The 27326-nt window shown below is 52.1% G+C and overlaps 1 protein-coding gene across 3 annotated transcripts in view; it reads right to left on the bottom strand.

The window, feature by feature from the left end:
• Positions 1-24401, bottom strand: part of RGS3 (regulator of G protein signaling 3) — a 103442-nt gene extending 79041 nt beyond the window's left edge. The window contains exons 1-9 of one of the 3 annotated variants that reach the window (XM_034664341.1): positions 24341-24401; positions 21821-21871; positions 19914-19972; positions 18793-18887; positions 17786-17854; positions 9144-9204; positions 7882-7972; positions 7209-7264; positions 419-500 (exon numbers count right to left, since the gene is read on the bottom strand). In XM_034664341.1, the coding sequence (XP_034520232.1) occupies positions 419-500; positions 7209-7264; positions 7882-7972; positions 9144-9204; positions 17786-17854; positions 18793-18887; positions 19914-19972; positions 21821-21871; positions 24341-24386 (610 nt within the window). In that variant the 5' untranslated portion in view covers positions 24387-24401. Of the gene's footprint in view, positions 1-418; positions 501-4476; positions 5879-7208; positions 7265-7881; positions 7973-9143; positions 9205-17785; positions 17855-18792; positions 18888-19913; positions 19973-21820; positions 21872-24340 lie in introns of those variants that run through there. The other 2 variants (XM_019795899.2, XM_011220428.3) reach the window with 2 other exon arrangements.
• Positions 24402-27326: the final 2925 nt, after the last annotated feature.

The raw sequence follows: 27326 nt of genomic DNA, 5'->3' as shown, positions 1-27326 counted from the left end.
AATGCCTATTTTTAAGTGCTAATCAGGCTTGGAATAAAATAAAATACCCATTCCCAATTAATGCCTATTTTTAAGTGCTAATCAGGCTTGGAATAAAATAAAATACCCATTCCCAATTAAGTCCATAAATGACTCTCATTTTCCCTTGCAGCCCTTACTGAAAATATAGGTTTAGTACCTGTTTAATGTGAATGGGAAACAAAATAGAAAAATCTATTTTCATTTTGATAAAAACAAAGAAAAATTGTGGATATATTTTCATAAACCTCTGTTTCATCTGTGGTCATTTAAAAATATTATTCTTTTGTTTTGAAAAACCAGGACACTGCTCCAGTTCGGGGCTCCCCTTCCAGATCCCACACAAAGCCAGGCACATGGCAGGCCAGCGGGGCTGGCATCCGCCGAGACGCTCACTTACCAGAATCCACAGCCTGGACTCGAACCGGAGAGTCACAGCAGATGGTGAAGCCAAAGCCGTCCTTCCCCCTCGGGATGGTGATCTAGGACACAGCCCTGCGCGGTTACTCCCAGAAGCCACAAGGCTGCTGCCTCTGCTCCAAGGTCGGGAAGCCCACAGGCCCTGCCCCAGAGCCACCCTCCTCTCCGAGGGAGCTGGAGCCAAGAAGGAGGCTGGCCAGCCCTTGCTGTCCCTATCTTGGCCCAGGCATCTTAAGTTCTGGGTTATGGGCCAAGCAGGAAGGCTGGGAGCTCAGGAGGTAATCCAGGCTGATGCAGAAGGGCCCAGGACGGACAGAGCCTGGGAAGAGCAAACCTCACCTTCCTCAGACCCCGCAGACACATGGTCCAGCCCAAAGAGCCCACTGGACCTGCCCACCTCGACCTTGCCTGTGACCCACGGCCTCCTCAGTCCCTTCCTTCTTTCCCCCAGGGGTTCACAGAGCTTTGCCCAGGGCTGGCCCTGTGCTGAGGGCTCAGGGACAAAGCCCACCTAGGTGCTGCCCTCCCAGAGCACAGGGCGGGTGGGGGAAGACAGGAATGCACATACAATCTCAGGACAAGGGCCAGGGAGCAAGTGCTAGGTTCTCAGGCCAGTCCATCCCTGGGGCCTCAAGTCATCCGGTGAGGGAGGACTCCCAGGGGAGGGGGCAGGTAAGGGCACAGACAGGCCTCGTGGTGAAGCCTGAACTAGCCAGTGCCCTCGAAGTGCCTGCTGCATGCAGATTCACAACCCTACTTCCAGAAGTCCCCTGAAAGGGCCCTGCCACCTGGATCTCTTTTCAAAGCAACACACAATCATCGAGCTCCTACTGCATGCATGCAGGTTCTGCTGAGGTATGGAGGCATGGTCTTGATCCCTGGCTCCTAGAGGGCCACGAGAATCTGCAGATGTCTCCAAGGCAAAGGACACAACGTGCATGGAGCAAAGGGCGAGAACTGAGCTGGAAACAGTTCTTCGTGTTCGACTTTGGATGGCAAGCTTGGTGCACAGCAGGAACTGAGCGAGTGCTTCGTGAGGACAGCCCAGCACCGTCCCACCGCAGCAGGAAACTGGCAGGGCACGGTGCTGTCTGCTGGCTGGGTTCAGCTCAGCCCTGCTGCACTCCCCCTCTGCGCACTGCCCATTCGGCTGTGCATGGGGTACAGGAGGCCAAGACCTGGCCTGCCCAAAGAGTGATTCCAGGCTGCTCAGAGCAGGTGTGTGAAAGTGATAGGCCTAAGGGAGGAAATGTCAGAAGAGGGGTTCACTGGGGTCCCGAGAGACTTCCTAGAAATGGACACGGAGGGGGCCCTGGTGAGGCACGAGGGAGGGTGTCCTAGGCTGGTTGAGGAAGAAGCCAGCTCAGCAAGCTGGAAAAGGTCAAGGGCCAGCGGCCTTGTCAGGAGACTCGTGTCTCCTTCCTTTAAGGGGTTGTCGCTTCAAGGCTGGGCGCCTGGCACTCACCTACCAGCTGTCCCAGAGGCCGGGCATGAGGAAGGGGAGGGCCAGGGGACCCAGGGCGACCAAGGCCCTTGGAGGCTGTCGGGGAGGCCCCTGAGGCTCTGCTTCCCACCAGCCCTGGGCCTGGACTCAAAGCGAGTTTGTAAAACAGGAAATCTGACAGACAAGGGGAAGGGGGAGGGGGCAGGAAAATACCCTGTTCCCATAAGAATTCTGGGAAAACACGCAGCTAAGACAGGAAGAGAAAAAAATGGAAAGAAAGAAAGAAAAACAAACTGCAGAGTGAGTGTGGAAAGCCCAGGCTGAGGCTGAGGGAAGTTGTCAGGAGCCCGGTCCACTCCGTGCAACCAGCAAGGACTTCACGGGGCCTCTCAACCCACCCTCAGCCCAGGCAGAAGCTGGGATTCCAGAGGTTTTCTAGACCTTTCCCCATCCCACCCCAGCAAGGGCCACAGCCCCCCTGCCTGGGGTGCGGGCTCTGCAAACAGGCCCTCGTGCCCACGGGCTCAGTGCTAGCAGTCTGGGGACTGGCCCCAGAGTCGAATCCAGAGAGAAGAGGTGGACGCCCACAAAACAGCCTCCCCCTCCCACACCCTGGTCCCCTCATCCAGGCGGGACTGTGGGCCCAAGCCCCCTCTGTCTTCCAAGGCACCAGCCTAAGTAAGAAGGACCTGCCCAGACAACAGTCCAAGCCAGCTGGGGGCTGGGAAGGAAGGGAAGAGGAGAAGGTGCCAGGAAGCAAGCGCCCGCCCCTCCGGGCTGGGCGTGAGGGGTGGGACCGCATAAAGCAAGCAGAGTTGTGTCCAGAGTTGTGTCCACTCGCCGCGTTGAGAGGACAGTGCCCAAAGAACTGGATCATCGCTGCAGCCCTGAGGGGAATGCAGGACCGGTTTTAGTATGCCCATTTAACAGAGAAGGAAGCCGAGGCCTGAAGAGAGGAAGTGGCAGCCCCCAGCTCTCAGCCCTCCTCCGTGACCCGGGGCGTCAGGGTCAGGAGGGGAGGGGAGCAGCCCGGCCCGACTCTGGGACCTCGGCAGCTCCTTCCTGGGGGTGGTCCCTGCTCTTTCCCGTCCAGGGCAGGGATTGTCACTGCTCCCAGATTTCACCCAGGCCAGCACCTCACCTCTGCCCTCCTGCCTGCTTTCTGCTCCTCTGTCACGCCTAGCCTTCCCTCTCCATCCCTAACTGCCACCGTGTATTGACCATGTCCTGTATGTGCATCCCAGGCCCTGCACCAGGCACTTTGTACACAGCATTCTGTGTCCCTCACAGCACCGGTGTCCCTCACTGGACACTACCATCCCTACTCCACTGACAAGGATACTGAGGCTCAGAGAGGTCTAGTGACGTGCCCAAGAGCCACAGCTGAAGAAGGGCGAAAAGCTGGTGCTCATAACCCTGGGCTGGTTCCTAGCATAGGATCCGTCTTGAACTTCAGCCCCAGAGCCCCAGGCCCCGTCCGTACTCGTGCCTCGCTCTACTCTGACAGCCAGCGTGCCTGTCTTCTGGCCCATAGGCCCAAGGTGACCAAACACTTCTCCACCTCCCAAACAGTGCCCTCCACCCCACCACCCTGCACCCGGCTGCTGGTGTCATGGGAGGGGTTCTGCAGGGCGCCAGGAGGGCCGGGAGAACAGGCGGGTCCCAGGGTGCCAGGGTCCAGTGGCGGCAAGCCGCGGTGCAGGAGGCTCCTCTGGGCATCTCCCTGGGACTGAAGGCTGCTGTCTGCAGGAGTCAGGACACACATTTCTGTCCGGCCATCACAACACACAGAGGGGCTTTTCTATTCTTTTAAAATCAGAACCATTCCTGAGCTCCCATCAGCTTGGACAGCCCCAAAATCCGGACATCCCTTGCCTTCGCCCTCCCTGACCCCCTTCCTTGTTTATAAGAAAAAGTGCCCAACACTGTTCCAGAAAAGCCTTGAGGCCAAGGGATCATCCCTCCCACTCCGCCCCACAGCTGAGAGGCTGAGAGGCTGAGCCCTCTCTGGGAGGGTGGGCTCCGGAGCTGGGGGGCTCTGGGGCCACCTCAAGGCATCACAGCTACCAGGGAGGAAATCATGTATACATACATACACACGGGAACATCCCATCGCACATATAAGTGCACACCAACACATGTGAAAACACATAATCACACACAGACAGCGCACGACAAGGCATTCCTGTCCCATCAGAAGTAGGGAAAGTTCATGAAAGTATAAAGTTAGGAAAAACACAAAACCCAGCTACTCAGCCATTTCCCATCTCAGATTTGAGATGCTTTTTTAAAACCCACACTGCCCCCAGATAAAAACAACAGAAAACCAACTAGATAATCTCCCCAAGGACAGCACCACGTCCGTGGCTAGGATGCTGCAGAGCTGGGCCTGGTCTGCCCCTAGAGAGGGGCCGTGGGTAAAGGGTGGACCTCGGGGCCAGCTCCGGCCTCTATCCTCCCCCCAGATGGAGATTAACCTACAAGGAGCAGGAAGAAGCAAGGAAAGCCTCGTGGGGAGAGAAGTCCTGCTCAGGTGAGCCCCCATCCCCCCCCCACTGACACCCTGGGGCACCCCCAAGGGGCCAAGCACCCACCTGGCGGTAGCGGCGCTCCGAGCACACCTTGCAGAGCCCATTGAAGCGGTTCATGGCTGCGGGTCCTGTCTCGGCTGCCGCCCCATGAAATTCCAGCTCTCCCCCCAGCAGTGGGAGCCCGCACTGCGCCCCGTCAGCCTGGCATGACCGCCCTGGGAAGCCCGCCCCGCAGAAGAATGGCAGGAAATCACCTCTCACCTCCCCAAGCCCTGTCTGTGCTGTGTGCCTCTGCACGATAAGCCCGAAGGCTTCCTGAAACCTCAGAATGACAAGGAAGAGGGAGAGTTTTATATTAAAATTCCTGTCAACTCGTTAGTATTCCCCGGGCCCCGGCGGGGAGAGGGCGCCTTTGTTCTGGCTGCATTCTCCGCCATGGGCCACTTTGTGATTCCAATGTTCCCACAAACACCCCTGGCTGGAAGAGAACCCAGGCAGAAAACACGGCCCCCTCTATAACAACGCCACCTCCCCCTGCAAATCCCAGCGGCCCCAGTAGCAAATCCAGAGGACTAACACCATCTGAAGGATCCACGGACGCCTTACGGGGTTGCACTCACAGACATCCCATCTCAAAACGGAGAACATGAAACATGTGAAGACTGGCGAACAGCCTGCCATTCACAAGCTACTTAACAGTCATTTTCCTTGGCCATGAGCGGCGTTAAGCGTCTGATGACATGTAGACCCACAAAGGCACACCAGGGAGGGAATGCCAATCACCAAATGACCCGGCCTCCTCTTTCTACCCATCAAGAAACTGGGGACCACAGTGGCTAAGGTCACATAGTAGGGTACGGTGGAACTGGGACCAGAACCCCAGTCACGTTCCCTGCCTTGTAGAGCAGTACCTGGTGAGCCCAGCGCCCCTTATACCCACCTCGCCATCCCTGAGGAACCCACCCAGCCACTCGCGTCCTTGAGTCCAGAGAGTGTCCCTCGGTACAGCCCAGCTTTGGCTGCCGTGACGGTGGGCAGGTCATGCAGGCTTCTGGGCCTCCATCTCCCCCATGTGCACAAAGGGGGAGTTCAGCAAGTGATCTCTGCGTGCTCTCCCCCAGCCCGACCAAGCCTCTGACAACCAGCCCCACTGTGCTCGGTCCTATGGACATCACTGAGTGTGCAAGCCCAGGAAAATCAAATGGGCCTCAGAACAATGTGCCCACGGGTCAGGGCCTGTGTGCAGATCCAGAATGAAGCCGCCTGGAAACTTCGGTGTTGATGTCCAGGTCATGTCATTCCTGCAAATCACCAGTAAGGCTCTCTGTCACTGTCCTCCCTGTGCTCAGCAAGTACAGAGAGAGGGAGGAAGGTCTTTGCAGCTCCTCTAGTGAAGCTAGGTTTGTTTAAGGATTTATTTCTTTATTTGAGAGGGAGAGAGGGAGTGCATGTGTGTGCAAGCAGGGGGAGGGGCAGAGAGAGAGAGAATCTCAACCAGGCTCCACACTGAGGGTAGAGCCCGATGCAGGGCCTGATCCCACGACCCCAAGATCATGACCTGAGCTGAAGTCAACAGTTCGATGCTTAACCGAATGAGCCACCCAGGTGCCCCTGAAGCTAGAAGTTTTTAAGCTCCTACAGAACCCACAGAATACAATAACAGCAAGTTATTTTAATAAATTAATAACTGTGCTGTCCAGTAGGGTAGTGACAAGATACAAGGTAAATTTGAATTAATTCAAGTGAAATAAAGGGAAAAAGTCAGGTCCTCGGTCACACTAACCACATTTCAAGAGCTCAGTAGCCACGGGCAGCTAGTGGCTATCCCACTACACAGGGCAGGCAGCACTGACTTGCTCACAGCTCTACCCCAGCACCCAGCACAGGGTCTGGCCCATGAGATTATTCAATAAACAATAAGCGAGTGAGTGAATGAATGGAGTAAATGAAAGGGAAACGTTTTGTAGGTTATAATACACCTCTATGGAAGATGTTATTAGGGGAAACAGCACCACTGTATCTTCCCAAGTGGGCCACGTGCAGGAGGCAGTGTGGCTCTGGGTCCTCAGGGGGCAGCCAGACCTTGCCTGGGGTCCTGTGTCCCTCGCTCCCTGGCTGTGGCCACGGGGAGGGACCTAACCTCTCTGAACCCGACCTCTGTGAGCAACGACCGCCACAGAGGTGGCAGTGAGGGTTAAATGGGGAACAGCAGCACTTGGCACAGACGGGCATCTCAGTCTTGGGGAGTTTTTCTCCCTCTCTGAGTTGTTAGAGAAAACCAGGTCCCGCAGAGAGATGGCATGAACTTGGGGGAATGCCCCCCCAATCCCTATGCGAAGGTTCCTCTCTTGATTCAAAGCCCTAGTGGAGTAAGAACTGTGGGTCTCAGGTTCAGACTCCCGGCTGCTCCCTGACATGAAGCAGGCCTAAGTTGAGGGTGATTCAGCCACAGAGCCAGGGGAAGCAAGCGGTCCGAGGGGGCCTAGGGAAAAGGGGAGACTTGGATTCAAGAGATCAAAAGTCAGTAAGATCCAGACGCGTCCATCTCCAGGACCCAGGGCCTGGCTCTCTCCCCACTGCTGCCCTAACCATGAGTAACTTGAGAAAAGCGCAAGAAATAATCCCTTAAAAATGCATGACTTGCTGAGTTTCCAAGCTCCAAGTGAGCCTGAGTCTCGGGCATAAATGCAGTCCTGTTTAGGGGTCTCCTGGGCCAAGGGATGGACTAGGAGCAAGTTAGAGCCCGGGGCAGGGTCCAGGCCCTGTCAGTCCTGCCCAGGCCTGTCCCCACCTACCTTGAGCTTCTCCCCGTTCTCAGTGTCCCCACCTCCTGGCCTTCTCAGCAGCGGGTCTGGAAGATGACAGAGCGGAGTCAGAAAGTGTCTGTTGGCATTCCATAAGAGACCATTCCAGAGACCACCCAGAGGACAAGGCCAGGGTGCCAGGCCCAGGGGGCTGTCCAGATCACTGCCGGTCTCCAGGATGTGGGGGTGCCCACGCTCAGGCTCTGCAGTGAATCAGGAGCCAGATCTGCATGTGAGAAGCACAGAACAGAAGGGAACACAGAATCCGAGTCCTGAGCCCCAGGACTCATGGCGGGGCCCACTTGCCCTGCCTACTAAGGCGGACACCCCAAGGCCAGCAAGGCCACCTGGGGCAGATCCCGACACCACAGAGCCTGGCGAGGAGCTGCTGAAACCCAGCTCTCCATGAGCTGGAGTGGACGGAGCCAGAGCACATAGGATCAGGCCTAGAACCCTCTGCTAGGAAAGTCCAACCACAAAAACAAGGTGTTGTGGACAAATGCTGCCTGAAGCCCCTGGACTGCTGACTTGACTGCAGCCGTGGGTGACAGATGCCACAAAACACAGGGGCAGCGCTACCACTCAGGAAGGGAGGGGAGGGAGAAGCCAAGGGGGCGGGTGGAGCAGCGTGTCTGGGCCGCAGCTGCAGGTGGTGTGCACGCACCTCTCAGGGGCCGCAGCCGCCGCCTGGCCACCTTCAGGTGCTTGGTCCGGCCCAGGTCTTCCCCCAGGAGGTAGTACCAGCCGCTGACTTCCTGTCACAAGGGAAGGCATGACATGCTCAGACAGAGGAGGCGGAGGACACAGGTCAGGCAGCCACCAACCCCCTCAGAAAGCAGCAGCTGGAGAACCTCCCTCAGGATCGTCTCTGCAGAGACAGACACTCCGGCCGCCCTGCCCCAGCGGGAGCTGCCGTGCCTACATCGCCTGAAGCTTCCCCTGCTGCTCTAGGCAGAGTTGGTCTTCCTCTCTGCCGAATTCCCACAGCCTGTTGTGCCTGGAGAATAACGGTCTACTTGCATGCCTGCCTCCCCACTGGGCTGTGCCTAGGCTCTCCAAAGTGCCTAGCACTGTCCCTGGTATACAATAGGAGCCCAATGAATGTTGACAGAACAGAAGGGAGGGAATGAAAGAGGGATGGGGAGGCCAGAACGTAGGCATCCTGAGGCTCCTGAGCGGTCCCCATTGGTAGGGAGCTGCTCCCAAGAGGGAATGAAGCCAGCCCTGCAGTCAAGAGAAGATATCTGGAATGTACATGTAGGATAAAAGGTCCTCAGCCATCTACCCCAGACTTCACTTCCAGGACACAAAGTGGCAGGGCCACCTGGCAACTCCATGCAGAGGGCACCAGGACATCCCCGGGGGTGTGTGGGAAAGGAGCACGGGTCTCTGTCTCTCCTGCTCAGAAGCCTCCAGGGGAGCCGGGGAGGGGGCAGTGCAGAGGTGGAGAAGGGACTGGCTACGCAGAGGGACGGGTCTCCGGATCCCCGAGAGTCCTCATTCAGCCTAAGGAAAAGCTCCATAGAAGATGGTGCTGCTCACTCCATCCCTGAGCCTTTGCTAGACCCCAAAACATGAGCCCTGGGGTAATGTCAAGAGGAGAGAACCACCTAGCCCTCCTTCTCCTCTGGGGCAAGCCCAGGAGTGCTTGGAACTCTGAGGGATCTGTCAGCATCCTGGCGTGGCAGACACCAGGCCCAGAGCCCCCTGAAGGCCTTGGGGCTGCCTGACAACTGATCTCTGACAAGCACGGACCAAGAAGAGGACCCAAAGCCTTGGCCACTCAGACGATAGACAGAGTTGTTACTAAGGCCACGAAGCCGATGAGACAGAAGCACTACCCAAGGGCTTCCAGGCAAAGTCCTCTGCCGGTGCTAGGCCTGGCCTTGGTGGGATGATCCTGCCAGAAGCTTCTCTGGGACCCACCTTGTCCGGAGTCAGGAGGGACTTCACCCCAAAGCTCATGCAGCCAATGAGTCCATTCTGTCTGGGAGAACAACAGAGAGGCTTGAGTCAGCACCTTTTCGCCAGGCTCTGCCGAGAGACCAACTATTGAGTACAACATAGGTTTGCCTGATTCACTGCGGTTTACAAAGCACTCTGACCTGCATCATCTCATTTGAGGCTTTCAACTTTGTGAGTCAGGCTGGAGAGGGCTGAGTCTCTCCACTTCATGGAGGAAAAGGCTGAGGCTCAGAGTGGGTCCCCTTCCCAAGGTCACAATACAAGTTAGTAGTAAGGTTCTGTGGGAAAGCCATGCACCCTAGATTGGAAAGCAGTACTCCCTCCACCAACCACAGGGGCTCAGAGCTACCCATAGGCTTTGGGGATTTTTTTTTTTTATTTTAGTATACTTAACATACAGTGTTATATTAGTTTCAGGTATACAGTATAATGATTCAACAACCTTACATTTCTCAGGGCTCATCAAGATAGGGTACTGTCTCCCTTCCCCTTCCCCCACCTCTCCTCTGGCAACCAGTTTGTTCTCTGTGTTTAAGAGTCCGGATTTCTGGGGCGCCTGGGTGGCACAGCGGTTAAGCGTCTGCCTTCGGCTCAGGGCGTGATCCCGGCATTATGGGATCGAGCCCCACATCGGGCTCCTCTGCTGGAAGCCTGCTTCTTCCTCTCCCACTCCCCCTGCTTGTGTTCCCTCTCTCACTGGCTGTCTCTATCTCTGTCAAATAAATAAATAAAATCTTTAAAAAAAAAAAAAAGAGTCCGGAATTCTTGTCTTTTTTTCCCCCTTTATTTGCTCATTTGTATTGTCTCTTAATTCCACATAGGAGTGAAATCATATGGTATTTATCTTTCTCTGCCTGACTTATTTCTCTCAGCATTAACAGTTCTGGTACTGGGGAGATCTGGAGAGCCAGGCCCCACAGGGAATTTCAGCACGCATTTCAGTGGGTTGACGCTCAACGGAAAAGTTATGGGACCTCAAGTTCAGGAAGCTTTTCTCAGGTACAGGCAGGACCTTTGCAGTTCCTGAAGATGTTCAGATCAAGGTCCCAATCAACACAAAAATTGCTGAGACTAACTTGACCTGGACAAGTAGGCATGAGCCAGGGTCAGGCCTTGTGGGGGGGTCACACTGCAGCAAGAGGCTGAATTCAGTCAGATCCTCCGTAGCTGAGAGTAATTCAAAGTTCCAGAAGACTGATCACTATTGAGTCCCAACATCCAATCGGGGACTGATTGATACAAGGCAGCTTTCAGGAATGATGGCATAGGCTAATGTTAATGGAATTCAAAAAATAATCTTGTCACTGGGAGAGAAAAGGAAGCAGTTTACAAATCTGTAGTTTCATGAGAAAGATGCCCACAAAAATATTAACAATGGTTGTCTCCGGTAGCTGGGATTAGAGGGGTTTTTGTTTTCTTCTTTAGGTTTTAATGTTTCCAAATTTTCGCAGGGCACAAGTACTACTTTTGTGATCAGAAAAGAAAAACAGGGGCGCCTGGGTGGCACAGTCGTTAAGCGTCTCCCTTCGGCTCAGGGCGTGATCCCGGCATCATGGGATTGAGCCCCACATCAGGCTCCTCCACTATGAGCCTGCTTCTTCCTCTCCCACTCCCCCTGCTTGTGTTCCCTCTCTCGCTGACTGCCTCTATCTCTGTCAAATAAATAAATAAAATCTTAAAAAAAAAGAAAGAAAGAAAAGAAAAACAGTATAAAAGTATTTGAAAATACTTCTATTCTACCATGTCTTTCTCTATCCTAGCACTAAAGCTGCTTTTTCATTTTTCTGTTCTCCTTTTTCTTAGCACATCCCCAACTCAGACTGTCCCAGAGACTGGTTTAATAGCTGTTAATCGAGATACAACATGAGTATTTAGATGGAAGCATAATCCTTCAACATCTGAGGGACCCACATAGAGGAGGGATTGAGCAAAAACTCTAGAAGACACAAGAACAAAGCCAAAGAAGGACTGAGCCACCCAGACGGGTAGGAACTCCCCGGAGATGTTCCTCCCCAGAACCTGGTCTCGGGCAGCCTGAGTGAGGTTCAGGGGCTCTAGCTGAGGGGGCACCACAGAACCTCCTGAATAGCCCACCCAAGTCCTGTGCCCCAGAGCCTGCTCCCAAGGACCAGACACAATAAGTCTAAGGTGGGATCCAGACCTATAAGTCTAGAGAAAGCTATCCTGGGACTCCTGCAGGGCACCCGCCGTGCTGCCCCAGTCAAGGACCGGTGGACCAGGTCGCTATAAATACATATTGTTTGCATTCTCCGGAAAGGGTGGCAGCTTACCACCTGACGGTTCCAAGCAAAACAAAACTGGCTTCTCACAGGCAGCCAAGTCAAGTGAGGGGTGGGGTGGCCGAACGCTGGGGACTGATCCTGGGAACTGGTGCACCTGCCCCCTCAGAGGCACACTCTGCACCTGGGCATGTCTGCCTACCTCCTGTCCCTTGGCTACTGCCCCTGCTCCCTCTTCCTGCCCTCATTTCCTGTGGCCTGGGCGCCGCAGCTCCCCCTCTTCCTTGCCCCCTCCCATCAGACAAGGTCATACTAATAATCTACCTAAAGAGGACAGTGCGCTCACCCCCAGTAAAGCGACCCTTCTACATCCATTTCTCCAGCCCACCCCCAGAAACAAGCACTCCTCCCTCCTGGGAAATGGCCAAGTCAGCACTACCGGCCACAGTGACCATCACGAGATGCTGATCTGAGTTGCCATTCCAGAAAAGCCTTGTCAAGACTCACCAAAGTCCTCACCACCAATTTAATTTTGTTTGTCAATGCATTCAAGGGCAACCCAGCTGGTATGTAGGTGCTCACACTTCCTTGTTGCAAGCTTTCCTATCACACTGGGTACGGCTGTAACTTTCTAAATCTCCAAGCATGATGCTTTAGCTGTAATAAAGGCTGCCTCTCTCCCCTGCTCTTCAATAAGTGGAATTTTCATTCCCTGGGGCTTAGAGAATGCTAAATGGTTAATAGACTCCCATGAGCTTTGCTTCCTGCTAAGGGGCCGCCAATGATTTCATGCTAATTCAGGCCAAGTAAATTGTCACAATTAATGTCCATAAGCAGGAAACTCTCTCTAAGTGTTCTTCAATTAGCTACTCCTTAAGCCTGCTTTTGAAAATTCTTTGGAGGAAGAAAGACTTCTTTTACACGTAATCTGAGTACGGCAGGCAATGTACCGGTGGGTCAGCTTATAAACTTGGGAACTAGTCCTCACACTAGAGACTGCCTGAAAATTGCACGAGCACAAAGTCTCAGGGGCCAAGCCTTGATGACTTCTGAACGCTAAACCCTGAGCTCAGGGCTCCGTGCACTCAGTAAAGGCTTGACAAATGGATGAATCCATCATGCCCGTGGCTGGCTGGCAGGCACTGAGCAAGGAGCCGCAGCATCAAGGAAAGAAGACAAACAGGAATTTAAATAGCAATTCAAGACAGCAATACAAGGGATATCACTGACAGGCTGAGATTGACAGACAGATGAACAGTGCAGGCAACAAATGTTGAAATCTCCGCGAGGGCTGAGATGCTGGAAGAAGGCCTGAAGAGCTAAGCCAGACAGAGGAAGAGGAAGAGCACTTCGGGCAGAGGGAACAGCCAGTACCAAAGGCTCAGAGGTAAGGCTTCATGGCACACTCATGGGGAATAGTACTTGGCTCAGTTACCTTTTGAGCAGAGGGTAAGAGACCCACTACAAAACAAAAATGCATTATTTTCAGGGAATGCATTTTCATTCTCTCTCAGGAGCCTTAAACTATTTCTGTTGCAAGTTTACAGCATTTAATCTCAATTTATTTTTACTTTGATGGCTTAAATCGAACACATATTTTTCCATTCTTTTTTTTTTTTCTTTACCCATGTCTGGTCACAAGCTTTCTAACATGATGGCACTGTGCTTGGCACTGAGGTCCTGTTTGGGAAGTAGATTAAAGGAGACAGAACACTTAGAATGCCCAGGACAGGGTATGACACACAGCAAGCAGACTCTGCATAAATGTTCCTACTCTTCACATGAAAGATGATGTGTTACAATCGTATGTGTGTTTTGTTCTTTCTTTAGCTCGGTGTGTGACATTACAATCCTAAGACTGTTCTCTGGCCACAAAGCGCTATGATTGATACTAGAAGCTTCAGTGTGGCCGTCACCATAGCCTCAAACAAAACTTTTAAATAGCCGAGTTCCACAGCCAACGATATTAAGGAGTTGCTGTTCATTGTCAAGAATGATAATGGCATTGAGGTTGTCTTTTTAAGCCATCTTTTAGAGAGGGAGAGATAGAGGAGATGAGATGATGTCTGCGATTGGCTTTAAAATAATCCACTGGAGGAGGGAGGGGAGAATGCGCAGGGGGCATGGATGGACTAAGATTGGCCGTATAGTGCTGACTGATGAAGCCAGACAATGAATATATGAGGGCTTGTTATATGACATTCTCTATCTTGGCGTATGTTTGAAAATGTCTATAATTCCTTGAAAATTCACAGAACCCGAAAGCTGAAAGAAATTTTAGTGTCTTTCACTGCATTTCACAGTTAAAACTGAGGCCCAGGGGCGCCTGAGTGGCACAGCGGTTAAGCATCTGCCTTCGGCTCAGGGCGTGATCCCAGCGTTATGGGATCGAGCCTCACATCAGGCTCCTCCGCTATGAGCCTGCTTCTTCCTCTCCCAACTCCCCCTGCTTGTGTTCCCTCTCTCACTGGCTGTCTCTATCTCTCAAATAAATAAATAAAATCTTTAAAAAAAAAAAAAAAACCAAAACTGAGGCCCAGAGTGGGGAAGGGACCCACCTAAGGTCTCGCAGCGATGCTGGCGTTAAGCCAAATCTCCTGCTTGAGGCCTGGTTCCCCTCAGCAGCCACTCTGTCACCATGACGAGGTGACATCACCCAGCATTTCCCCCAGAGCGTCTTTGTAGACCATCTCATCCCCCTAAGGTGAGTTTACAGTCATCGCTGGAAGGATCGCGGGAAGTCATGAAACAGGCTTCCCTTTTATCTCCTATCAGTTGCAAAATGTAGCTGCCACACATTCAGCTGGATGATTTCTGTAAAACCACATTATAAATGCCATGGGAAACAGCCCAGGCCGCAAGGAACAAGTGTACTGACACAGTGTGTCACAGAAAGACAATAGCTTTGGAGTCATTTATCACCTGCGTGTGGACGGTCAACTGCGCTATAATGTGGTTACGACTACACAGGTTTGGCGCCAGGCTGCCTGGATTTGAATCCTGTTTCCACCACCTCCTAGCTGCATGAGCTCGGGCAAGTTACTTAATCTCTCTGTGCCCCTGTGTCCTCACCTGTCAGAGAGTGACAATACTATTACCTATTCATACAGCGTTATAAGGATTAAACTAGATGATGCATGGAACGTGCTATGCAATGTCCACACACAGTGGACATTCAGTGTTTAATAACCTCACGCAAGTCCCTTCACCTTTATAAGCCTCGGTTTCTTCTTCTCCGAAGGGAGGAGAAGTAATGCAGTAATAATGCCTACCTCCCAAGGTTGCTATGAGGATTAAATGAGATAAAGTATGTAATGTGCCTGGCACAGAGAAGAGTTCAGTAAATGTTTGTTTCCTTGCTTCTGTAATGGTCTTTGATGTTGCTAAGTTGCGTGTCCGTCCTTTGGAGAAGCACAATGAGATTTGAGAGCGTTCCGCAGGGCAGAAGCTTCCTGCAATTGCTCTGTCTGTCTGCCTCCCCCAGCTCAGAGGCCTTCTGTCTTGGAGATGAGCAGCACTACGCCTCCCGGCGGGCGGCCGGGCGGGCCTCCGTGGCGCTGGCAGCTTCGGAGGGGCCCTCTGTTCCGGAGCGGGCCTGCCCGCGCCTGCTCTGTCCCTCTCGAGCATTGGGTTGGGACCATGACCATGAGTTCCACTGTGTTTGGTTTAATAAGGAATCTCACTTTCCCAAAATAGGCAACAAGTGGAGACATGGCCTGTGTCACACTGCCCCGCTGGGCGCTGACTCACTTTCCCCCTGGCCTCACTTGCCTTTCCAAAAACCGGGAACTGCCCTCTGCCTGGCTTGTCCTAGTCTCACAGGAGGGCAGACCCCCGTAGAGATCCCAGCGTGGCGCCCGCCTCCGGCACCTGTTCCCCTCCTTGCCTCTATCCCATGGGCTCCCCAGACGCCCTCCATCTCTCTGCCACTCCTCTTCTGTCTTCTTCAGGCTTTCTGGTCACGACGGGATTCTGTCCCTTGAGCCTTGTCCCCCACTGTCATCCCAGGCAGTCGCCCCTACTCACCACTTCACCCATCGCCTTAGTGGTCATGGCTCCCACATCCATACCTTGGCACGGACCTCTCTCTCCCTCTGGGCTCTGTGTCAGCAAGGCTCCCCCTACACATCCCCCATCTGGCTGCTCTCCAACCCCTCCATCTCAGGAGACCCAAAGATGGTTCCCTTCCCTTCCAGGGCATGCTGATTTGGCTGGGGACACCGCCTGATACTCAGGAATGACCCCTGACTTCACCTGCTGCTCTCATAGCCAATCCACCACTAAGTACCACTAATCTAATCTCCTAAATCTGCCCTAAGTCTGTCTCCCTCCTCTCCGTCCCTAAAGCATCTCCCTCACAGATCACCGCAAGGATCTCCTAGCTCCTCCCCAGACTTCCAAAGCCCTACCAAGCTCTAGAACACGCATCTGCCTCTCTCCTGCTCAACACCCCTCAGTATCTCTCCACCACCAGCTTCCCAAACACCAAGCTGGCAGCACGAGGTTCCCCCGAGAACTTGTACAAATGGAGATCCCTCAGCCCTGCCTGTGAAGATCAGACTGAATCCATCTGACATGGCTCCTGGGAACCTGTGTTCTTTGCAAGCATCCCAGGGGATTCTGATGCAAATCCAGGACTGAGAACCACTGGCCTTAGGAGGAAGCCCACACTCCAAAGAACACCTACAGAATCGACTGATTTGACTTACACCAACCTCTTCATCTTATCTCTAGCTAGCCCCTACTTTGTACTTGACCGTCCTGCAACACCGGGAGTTTGGAGACCCCTCCCCACTCCTGCCCTGCTCTGCCCTCTATACTTCTTTCTTCTGTCCTTTTGCTTGTACTTCAGGAAGCAGTACAGTGTTGCAAGTGAGACTCTGGGGTCTAATTGCCTGGGTCCCCACCCCAGCTCTACTGCCTACTGGTCATGTGACCTTGGGCAAGTGATTCCCTTTCTTACTTTCCATTTCTTCCTCTGAAAACTTAGGCAAAAACATACTCCCCTTAAGAGTTAAGATTTAATTGAGATAACACACTGTCAACCCCTAGCTTGTGGTCAACACCCAGTAAATAGTCGCTCCTGTTACCAGTATGATGTCTTCCTCCTCACCCATACCTCCAAGTCCCCATCAGTGATCCTCTCGAGAGCAGGAGAGTCTCTGATTGACCCCATGTGTCCCCAGCCTCCAGAACAATGTTGTCCCGTTGGTACCCAGGAAATGGCAGCTGAATGAATGAGGCCGACAGCACCATAAGCCCCATTCCATGAGTAAATGCTCTATTAAAAGAAATACCCTTTCTTATGAAGGCTGAACAAGGCTCAATTTTAAAAAGCATACCAGCTATAGCTTTTAAGATACTAAAAAGCATTAACCCCAAAATATTTTCCCAGTCTAAGCTGGTGAGCAGTTACCACTTGGTTCTATGATGGCTCGACAAATGCATAGCCATAGGGTCCCCCAGGTTCCTTCGGCTGCACCAGGTGCGTGAGCCCCTGCTGCTCACTGCGGACCACGGCACTCAGTCTAGTTGCTCTTTCCCCCTCTGCTGGGCAGCCGATTTTCCCCCTCACCCAGCACTCCTCCCCTGGGCTGTACTAAACCCCATGCTAAGGACCACAGCCGGCCTCCCATGTCCCGGGCAGCATGCAAGAGCGGTCTGTTCAGCGTCTCGCCCAGAAAAGCTCTTCACTGGCCTCACGGCAGCCTGAGCCAAGCATGCACAGTCCTGCCCCCGGCCTTGGCTTATGCGAAACCTTCTCTCCTTGTCCTATTCCTGATCTCTGCCCCAAGTTCACAGATCATTTCTTCCCTGAAGCCTTCCTTGATCACCTCGGCCCACAAGGAACTTCCCTCTTCCCATACTTCCTGTCCTTATTACTCATTCAGTCTTTTATTCATTCAAACAATATTTACAGACCATCTGTGTGTTAGGCATTGGGTACAGTGATGACTAAGAAAGAAATGGGCCTATTTTTCTAGAAGCTTCTACTCCTGTGGAACTGAGCCTGTGAATATTGTTACTATAATCTGTGTCTATGTAGCAAGTGGTGTCCCCTCCTGCAAGCGGGCACCTTGAAAGCAGAATCCACAGGCAGGCTGCCTGGCATCCCCTGGGGCCAACACAGTGCTTTGTTGATACCCAGGGCGCAGCCAATGCTCGATAACATGGTCCTCGGCATCGCGTCGTCATCTGGAGCAACAGGGACTTGGGGGAGCTGCAGCCTCTCGGATTTAGCATTGCCACTACTACTCATTCATCCAACGAGCATTAACTGCGTCCCTGCTGCCTGCTGGCCGCCTGGCTGCCACCTGGAGGCCAAGAGCAGGCTGTCCCCTCCAGCTCAGCGCTTCCCCTCACCTGGAGTCCCCCGCCCTATTCCACACGGTGACCAGAAGGCGCTTCTGTTCATCTTCCTCTTGGACGGGACTGCAAAGCAAACCAGACGGTCAGGGTGTTAGCAGGGCCGAGCTCCAGGCTGGACCCACAGAGTCCATCACAGTTGCAAAATTTAGAAATAACCTGAATGACCATAAGGAGCTGATTAAAGAAACTCAAACGCCAATAGCAGGGGGTGAGTATTCACATGCATGAAAGAGTTTACCTTGCTCAGGACAAAAGGGAGGTTACCGCATAATATTACAGAACAACTCCATTTTTGTAAACACCTACACACAGAAAGACATCTACACACCCACACAAATGAAAGACCTGAAAAGAAATAAGCTGAGGCATGTCTCTTTCTTCTCTTTGCTGATCTATTTTTCTACAATAAGCAAAATCAGCTTGAAAAAAAACAAAGTATTCTTCATTTTCACTAACAGAATACCAAATGGCCATTTCCTCCCCATTGGCCCGAGAGTTCAGGGAGGGGGGAAGAAATAATAATGATGATGATAATAATAATAATAATAATCAGCTGACATTGCATTACACGGTCTCTTTCACAGGTCAGCTCTCTGAGGTTGGTACTCTCATGAGCCCATTTTACAACTATGGAAGCTGAGGCCCGGGAAGGGTAGCAAGTTTTACAGGGCAGAGGGATCCCTCAGCTTGGAAAATTCTACTAAAAGAGAAGGCCTGGCCCGAGGCACAGTGGAAAAACCACCGACTTGTCAGGGCCTGCCAGCCCCAGGCTGGGCACTTGGGTTGTGACAAGCAGCCGAGTGATACCTTATCACCGTGGACCTCGCTGCCGGGCCCGGTGCCAGGGATGCAAGGACACAAGTGAACGAGAAAACACAGACATCCTTTAGAAGTCACTGTTTTTCTGCTTAGATCTACTTCTAGATTTGGCAAACGGAGCAGTTTCCAGATAAACACTCCTTCCCTCGCCCCTCAAGTGCCCGGTTGCCCCAGACTCTTACAAGAAGAAGTGCTCGCGGAAGACGGGCTCTCTGCAGTCTGGGACGGTCTGCGTCTTCTGGCGACGCAGTCGATTATCTTCAGGGATCAAAGAAATCTGGAATTGGAGAAAAGCAAGCATGAGATGATGGCTCGTGGCTACGGAATCACCGAAGCCCAGCAGCTGACTCTGCCCACCCACAGGTGAAAGGCTTCCGGCGTGTCCTTCACACCGGCCTCTGCAGAGGGCAGACTGCAGTCCTCAGTCAGACAGAAGCCCCGCCGAGGCTCTGGAGTCAGATGCAGGGATAGGGAGCCTGGACAGGGCTGACATCGCCAAGGCAGCCACGGGCCTAGTCATCGATGGGGTGTACTTCAGCCATCTCTGCTCTTCTTTCAGCACCGGCCTCTCTCCTAAGGTCCCCACAGCTGCTTGGTGCTCCCTTCACCAGAAGCTCCAGGTCAGCCTCTGCTAAGGCCCCAAATCCATGTTCTCACCCTTGAGCTGTTCTTTCCCTGCCTCTGCTCCTGCCCTGCTCCTGACCAAGTCCTTGCCCACAGGCCCTCTGCCCAGGCTGGAGGCTTTGGGGAGAGTAGGGAGGGGTGCATCCCAGCTGCCACACTCTGGGAGGTGCCTGGCCTTTGGTTCTGGCTGGAAGTAGGCCCTCCGCCCTTTGGGGCCTCTGTCTTCACTGCAAGGGCCCAACTCAGATGGATCTTCTAGGCCTCAGAGACACTCCCTTGCATCCACCACCCAAACCTGGCCATGTTGCTTCTGGTTTTGTCAGGGGGAGGGGTGAAAATTTTGCTTTTCATTGGAGGACTTGGGGTTATCTGTGGATTTCCATCACCCACACGTTTACGGTGCTCACCTATATAGATGACCAAGGTCAGCCATAAGATTCCAGCTCTTGCAGGAAGACTTAGGAACCAACCTGGGCTAAGGGAAGGGCCTATCCTAGCACAGCACCTCATCACTGGACCTAATAAATGTCTACTGGCCAAATAATGAGGTGGTCCCTGCCGCCTCGAATGGCCCCAGGCCCACAGACGTGCTGAGACCTGGGGACACAGTCTAGTGACATGACCCCTCACTACCCCCCACCCCACCCACACACACCCCTACGTCCAGCTCATCATATACCTTCACGTAAGGATCACAGATGCCAGGCTCTCTGCTCATCAGGCCTTTGCCTTCTATAACTAAAGAGAGAATGAAAATGTTGGGGTGGGTGCATGCATGGGAAGGATTATCACTAGCCCCTAATGTGTGTAACAGCCATTGGCTATGAACCCCCTCTGGTCTAGTCCATCCCCACCATCTCCCACACGCAGGCAGGATCCTCACTGAGACATTGCAGTAGTCATCGATACTTTGAATCTTATAGCTGCAAAAGAACATCAAATTTATCGAGTTTAACCCCTTACTTAATGGGAAAGATGAGACTCTAGGGGGACCCAGAGATAGTAAGAAACCTGCCCAAAGTCACAGAGCAATCAGAGCGATGGCAATGCCATCAGAGCAGGGTTTGGATCCCTATCTCCTGACTCCCAGTCCAGTGCTCCTTCCTCCACACAAGACTGCCTCCTGGGACGGAGGGGCCAGGCTAGAGAACTTACCCTGCCCCATCGGTTGTGCTGGGGCTGCTGGACGGGATAGTACAGGAGGCAAAAGCCTGGGTCCAGAGACGGGCCCAGGGCCCTGGGTCCGCAGACCAGCACAAATGCCAGCTCCCCACTTACTAGACGAGAGCTTGAGCAAGCGGCTTCGTCTCTCTGCAACTGAATTTGCAATTTTTCAATGGAGGAGTGATAATAATGGGTTAGGGATCACAACATCCACTTCACATGGTAGGTGTGCTGGGTAAATGAGATAATGTGTCTAAAGTGCTGAGTAGAGGGCCTGGCAAGCAAGTAACTGCTCAAGGAAGGTTTGCTAGAGAAAAAATAATAATAAATAAAGGCAAGGGATAGGTGGCTGGTGAGGCACAGGCCGGGTCCTGAACGTACGCACTGCCCGTTTGCCTGAGGTCTGCAGAAATCAGACAGAAGCAGAGCCTCTTTGCTATTTTCTTTTCTGTTCAGTGTGGATTGAGCCTTAGGGTTTGGCTTGGACAGGGCTCCCATAGGCTGAGGCCTGAAGCCTGTGAAGCCAAAGGAGAGGGAGAGAACAGGCTGGAAGGGATGAAGAGCCCTAAGACTGGGGGGAAGCCAAAACAAACTGTGCAGGACAAATGAAGCGGTGGAGGCCAAGATGCCTTTTGCAAACTCTGTTTGCACAGCTGGAGTCAGGCTCTGGCCCACAAAGAACCCCCCTCTACTGGTCCTTGGGAACGTCACCTTGGGCCCCCCAAGGCCAGGACCGGCGGACCCCAGGCGCCTGCTGGTCTACGCTGCCTGGTGTCCTAGCTACCGTTCCTGTGTGCATCCTTCCTCTCAAGGGTGTGGTCACAGGGGGCAGGCTCCCTGCCTGAGGAAACCCTGGGTCTCCCTGCCCCCGTCCCCCACACAGGTGCAGCAGACATGGCTGCGGCCTCACTGCGCCCCCCGGACAGCCCAGAGTGATGCAGTGTTCTCAGGGCTGTGATAAGAACACAGAAGGGGAAACAACATACTCAGGTAGGTCAGGGGGGTGATTCCTGGAGGGGGAAAAAATGAGGCAAAATGAGCCTTCCTTCCTGAGTCTTCATGATGATGAAGGCAGGCCTGTTTCTTGCAAAATCAGAGGGAGAGTTATTTTTCAAAGGAATTCAAAAAGAAGGCAGGTGACTCCAGGCACAAGAAACAGTGGGGGCAGAGGCTCAGAGGCATGAGCAAGCATGATGGCCTCAAGGGGGAACACGTAACTGGACAGAAAAAGGAGTGCAGGGAGAGTTTAACAGCAAGAGCAATGCAGGCTGGAGAGACAGGCAGGGCAGCAAAAGCCACGGCAGAAGCTCAGTAACTACATGTGTGCTGGGTGGAAGGACAAACAAATGGATAAATGGACAGGTTAAGTGTAAAATCCTCTGGGTGGCACATAGGACCTTCATCGCCTGGCCCCATACTCACTGTGGAGCAGCAGAACCCGGTCCTGGGCATCGATCGACAGCTTCAGCTGACCTAAGGAAACAACAACAGAAGCAACTTCACCTCATCTCCTAGTTGGGTGAAAGATGGGGTAGCAGTGATGAGAATGCTCTTTTGTTCATATGAAGGGATTCAAAGATCCATACAGTCTCTGGGTTGAAAGGGAGCTCAGAAGCCGCTTAGTTCAGCCTCCTCACAACATTGAGAGTCCCTTCGGCGATACCGCCAGCAGTGGCTCTCCACCCTGGGCTTACACCCCCCTGGTGATGGGGAGATCACTACTCTACAAGGCAGCCCAGGTTAACGCTGGAGAGCTCTCTCTGTTGGACATCTGGAAAAGTCGTTGCATCCACATCAAGATCAGCCCAGATTAAAGAGTGAAGGATCCTGGGCCTTGGTCAAAAGTCCATGGGGGTCAGGGGGTCGAGGGGGAGGTCAGGGCAAGCCCTCCACTATGACAGACAGCTAGCTGTGTTCTGGAAAGGCAATAACAACACAAGGACCAGGAACAAATGATTTGGGGGGAAAGCAAAAGGAAAGAGATCAGGAGTGGGCAGAGAGATCCTTCAAATCCTACCACCAGATCCTACCACCCTCCACCGTTGCAGGAATGCTGATCTCCCTGAAGAAAACCCGACCGCGGGCATATAGAATCGCAGGCCCACCCCAGGCATACTGAATCAGAATCTGCACTTTAACCAGATCCCCAGGGAGGCACAGGCGCATTAAAGGCCAAGGAGCCCCGCACTTGAGCACGCTGAAGGGCCTCTGAGCATGTTTATAAGCTTGGAAAAGGCCTTCTTAGCAAGACGCAAAATACAGAGGCACCAAGGGAAAAGATAGACAACTCTGACTTAAATGTCCATTACTTAAAGATATCATAAACAAGGTTATGAGACAATACAAAAGAAAAACAGACAAAGGTCATAAACTGGAAATTCAGAGAAGACGAAACAGCCAATAAATGTAGGAGAAGACGCTTGACCTCACAGAGATCTGGGACATGCAAATTAACCATAAAATACCATTTTCCAACAATCTGCTTGGCAGATCGTTCAAAAGACAGATAATGTTGGGGCACCTGGCTGGCTCAGTCGGTTGAGCGCGCAACTCCTGATCTCAGGGTTGTAAGTTCAAGCCCCATGTTGGATGTAGCGATTACTTAAAAGTAAAATCTTTAGGGGGAGCCTGGATGGGGCGTCCGACTCTTGTTCTCAGCTCAGGTCTTGACCTCCAGGGCCACTGAGTTCCAGCCCTGCTTTGGGCTCCACACCACTTAAAAAACAATAATAATAAAATAAAATCTTTAAAAAAAGAGATGGATAATGTCAAATGCTGGTTAAAAATGTGAGAAAACAGGTACTCTCTTACCCTGTGGGAGGAAGTGTAATGGAGGGTAATTTCTGGCAACATCTATTAAAATTCAATTGTGCCTGTCTTTCAACCCGGCGATTCTACTTCCAGGTAACTATCACAGACAAAAAACGCACACCATAAAAAGGGCGCTCCAGCACTGTTTAAAATAAGGACAAACTGGAAACACCTGAAAGGGCCATCAGTATGAAAATGGTGAAATAAGCCATCTCTAGCTGTGCTTGGAATAGTAGGAGCTGTTACCAAAAAAATGAGGGAACTCTGTATGTCCTGGCAGGGGGAACATTGTTGTGATAAGTTTTTAAGGGAAACAAACAAATTGCAGAACAATACAGGTGACATATATTTCTGTGTGTGTGTGTGTGTGTGTTCTGAAAGGACGCCAAATGAAAAAACAGCGATAGCCTCTAGAATTGGAGGGAGGGAAGTCAAGAGGAATTTAAATCTATCACTATTATTGTCTCAACAATACAAATTAAATGAAATATAGCACTGCTATAATTAAAAATAAGAAGAAGTGGGGTGCCTGGGTGGCTCAGTTAAGCAACGGGCTCTAGATTTCAGCTCAGGGCATGATCTGTGGTCATGAGATGAAGCCCCAAGTAGGGCTCCACGCTCAGTGGGGAGTCTGCTTGAGATTCTCTCTCCCTCTCCCTCTGCCCCTCCTCACCCTCACTCTCACTTTATTTATAAATAAAATCTTTTAAAAAATAAAAATCAGAGGCGCCTGGTTCGCTCAGTTGTTAAGCGTCTGCCTTCAGCTCGGGTCGTGATCCCGGGGTCCTGGGATCCAGCCCCTCAACCTGCTCAGTGGAGAGCCTGCTTCTCCCTCTCCCACCCCCCCTGCTTGTGTTCCCTCTCTTGCTGTCTCTCTGTCCAATAAATAAGTAAAATCTTTTTTAAAAATTAAAATTAAAATTAAATTAAAAATATGAAGAGGAAATGAAAAAAAAGGGAAGCAGGGAGGAGAGGAGAGGAGGAGGAGAGGGAGGGAGGGGGAAATGTGAACATAACGGAAGGGCCAGGGCTGGAAAGCAAGTGAAGAATGAGGAGTTGGTTTTTCCCCTGGCTTTTCTAATTTTTTTTAAAGGCGATATAAAACAAAACAAAACATCAAGTCATCCTCACAGATGCCCAGTGGCCCTTCAGCATGGACAGAAGAGAGAAGGATCATACTCTTCTTCCTCGATGACACGTTGAAAATTTTTCCTCAGTCCAGTAGACTCTTCCTGGAACTCAAGAAACCAGTGAACTCAATCCACCTGGTAGACATGTACTGGGGAGGCAAGGAGGATGGGGGAGGGCCTTCCAAGCTGCAGCAACCCCACACAGCAACCAGAAAGCCCTTGCATCCATGACAACCCTGTCTTACAGTCATCAGCCTCTGCTTGATCACTTCTGGTGATGGGGAGCTCACTTCCTGCAATGGGGGCCCTTTTTCTTTTGCAATAACTCTGACTATTCAATACTCCATCATATATTGAGCCAGAAGTGGCCTTTCAGTACCTTTTATTGCCCAGAAATGGTTCTGCTGTCAGTCTACAGGCTCTCTCCTCTAAATCTCAAGCCTGAAGTCCTTCCACTGCTCCCCATGGCACAGTGAGATGTCCTCTCATCATCCCAACTATTTATCTCTGGACATTCCCCATGAAACTGGGACTGTGGCTGGGCTTGTGCATTGCTGCTGGCTGGAGGAAGGCCAGGCAGGTTCAGAGAACAGAAAGGAGGGAAATTCTGAGCAGTTCCCCAACCCCTGGGACCTGGAAACCACTTGCTCCTCGCACTTTGGGGGTGTTTAAACTGCAAACCCAGGCAATTCAGACTCCAGCAAACCCTTGTCCAGCTCTTCACCCAGCAGAAATTCCTGCTGCTCTCCCGCCCAGGGCATAGATCTCAGAAGCCCGGAGGCCTGTACCAGTTCCAGCCCCAACTACTGTCCTTGCTCTCAGAGCCAGATTGTCCCCCCACCTGCGAGGGGGGCTAATAACAGGGGCTACTGCACTTGCCAAGCTGTGTGTGGATCAGATAATGCTGGAGGGTGAGGAGGTCCTTGCAAGAAAGGCGCCAAGACAATCTGTGGCCTTATTAGCTCAAGATCTGAGCCATTACCACTTTGGGGCCCTCTAGAGATGAGAAATCTACAAAAATTGTGCCAGATCCAGTGTGGGCTAGGAGAAGGGTTTGAAACAGACAGATATGGCCAGCAGTCACAGATCCAATCTCATGAACCCAAAGGCGACTGTGTTTAACCCCAAACATTTTTTCTGAAACTATTACCAGTGCAAAGGCAGCTTTGGCCAGAACATATTTGGCTTTCCAAAGCTGTGGGAACCACTGAGCTGCACAACACCATCACCTACCCGACGGCCCATTCACAGAAATCAGGATGGACAGGGAAATACAAATCAAAACCACGATGAGATACAACCTCCCACCAGTCAGAATGGCTGAAAGTAACAAGTCAGGAAATGACAGGTGTTGGCGAGGATGCGGAGAAAGGGGAACCCTTCCACACTGTTGGGAATGCAAACTCATGCAGTCCTCTGGAAAACAGTATAGAGGTTCCTCAAAAAGTTGAAAATAGAGCTACCCTACGATCCAGCAATTGCACTACTGGGTATTGACCCCAAAGATATAAATGTAGTGATCCGAAGGGGTACCTGCACCCCAATGTTTATAGCAGCAATGTCCACAATAGCCAAACTATGGAAAAAGCCCAGACGTCCATCAACAGATGAATGGATAAAGAAAATGTGGTGTGTGTATATGTGTATATATATATATATACACACACACACAATGGAATACTACTCAGCCATCAAAAAAATATGAAATCTTGCCATTTGTAACAACGTGGGTGGAACTAGAGGGTGTTACACTAAGTGAAAAATGTCAATCAGAGAAAGACAATTATCCTATGATCTCACTGATACGTGGAATTTAAGAAACAAAACAGGATTGTAGGGGAAGAGAGGAAAAAATAAAACAAGACGAAATCAGAGAGGGAGACAAACCATAAGAGACTCTTAATCATAGGAAACAAACAGGGCTGTTGGAAGGGTGGGGTGGGGGATGGAGTAACTGGGTGCTGGACATTTAGGAGGGCGTGTGATGTAATGAGCACTGGGTATTATATAAGGTTGATGAATCAGTGACCTCTACCTCTGAAACCAATAACACATTATATGTTAATTTGAAAAAGAAAAGAAAAAAGAAATCAGGAAGGAGGCATCTCCTAGCACAAATGGTTGCTAGTTCTACTTGACAAACATTAGCCAGGCACCTGCATGGGCCCTGAGTCTGGAAGGACAGTTCTGAATGGCCAGGTGCCCACCCGCAGGAAACCCACAGCCCAATGACTAGGGCAGGAGCAAAGGCAAGGCCAAAAAGTGGAGCTGGAGCACAGGATGCGTCTGGAGCAAAGACTGACTCGGAAATCAGAGGAGTCTGCCGGCTCCCCTTGCAGGCCTTGCCATGCAGGCCTCCTCAGGGAGAGCCATCGTGCCCTCTACCCAGGTACAGCAGAGAAACCTAGCCCAGCAGACCAGACTCAGGCCTAGTGAGGGACACACCCTCCCCCAGCCCATCTGTGGGCTCACAGGTAAGGACAAAATGAAGAATGAGACCCTACCCCCACCCTGCTTGGTCACGCCTGTCCCTTCTGCCTCCTCCACTTGGCCCATTCCATCGAATGAATGTGTCTCAAGGGCCCTGAAGTCATCTTGCCCAAACTCCTCAACTGGAAGCCAGAACAGCATTGCCCAGATATGGAAGGGGATTTGCCCTGGGCCGAGCGACCCGGGTAAGGCATCCCCGAATGAGAGACCCGAATGCTGCCCTAACGCCAGCACTCTGGCCTGTACACCGAGCCGGTCTTCCAGAGCCACGCCTGTGCACCACTGCGTCTGCCAGTGCAACCCTGGGGCTCAGGAGCAAAGAGAGCCGTCAGGCACAGCACCAGGGGCCACAGCTTTGCTCAGAAGCCAAGGGAAGCCACAAAGAGGGCAGGCTCAAAGAAATGTCCCCAAGTCTAAAGAAAGAAACCACTGGGTAAAGAGGAAATCAAGCTGGAGCCTTCAGCTGATCTAAGTAACCACGCCCCTCACCTGCCCCT

This window comes from Ailuropoda melanoleuca, chromosome 7 (genome assembly GCF_002007445.2).
Source record: "Ailuropoda melanoleuca isolate Jingjing chromosome 7, ASM200744v2, whole genome shotgun sequence".
Classification (NCBI taxonomy): domain Eukaryota; kingdom Metazoa; phylum Chordata; class Mammalia; order Carnivora; family Ursidae; genus Ailuropoda; species Ailuropoda melanoleuca.
The sequence above is the reverse complement of the archived record's forward strand: the minus strand, read 5'-3'. Positions and strand labels throughout refer to the sequence as shown.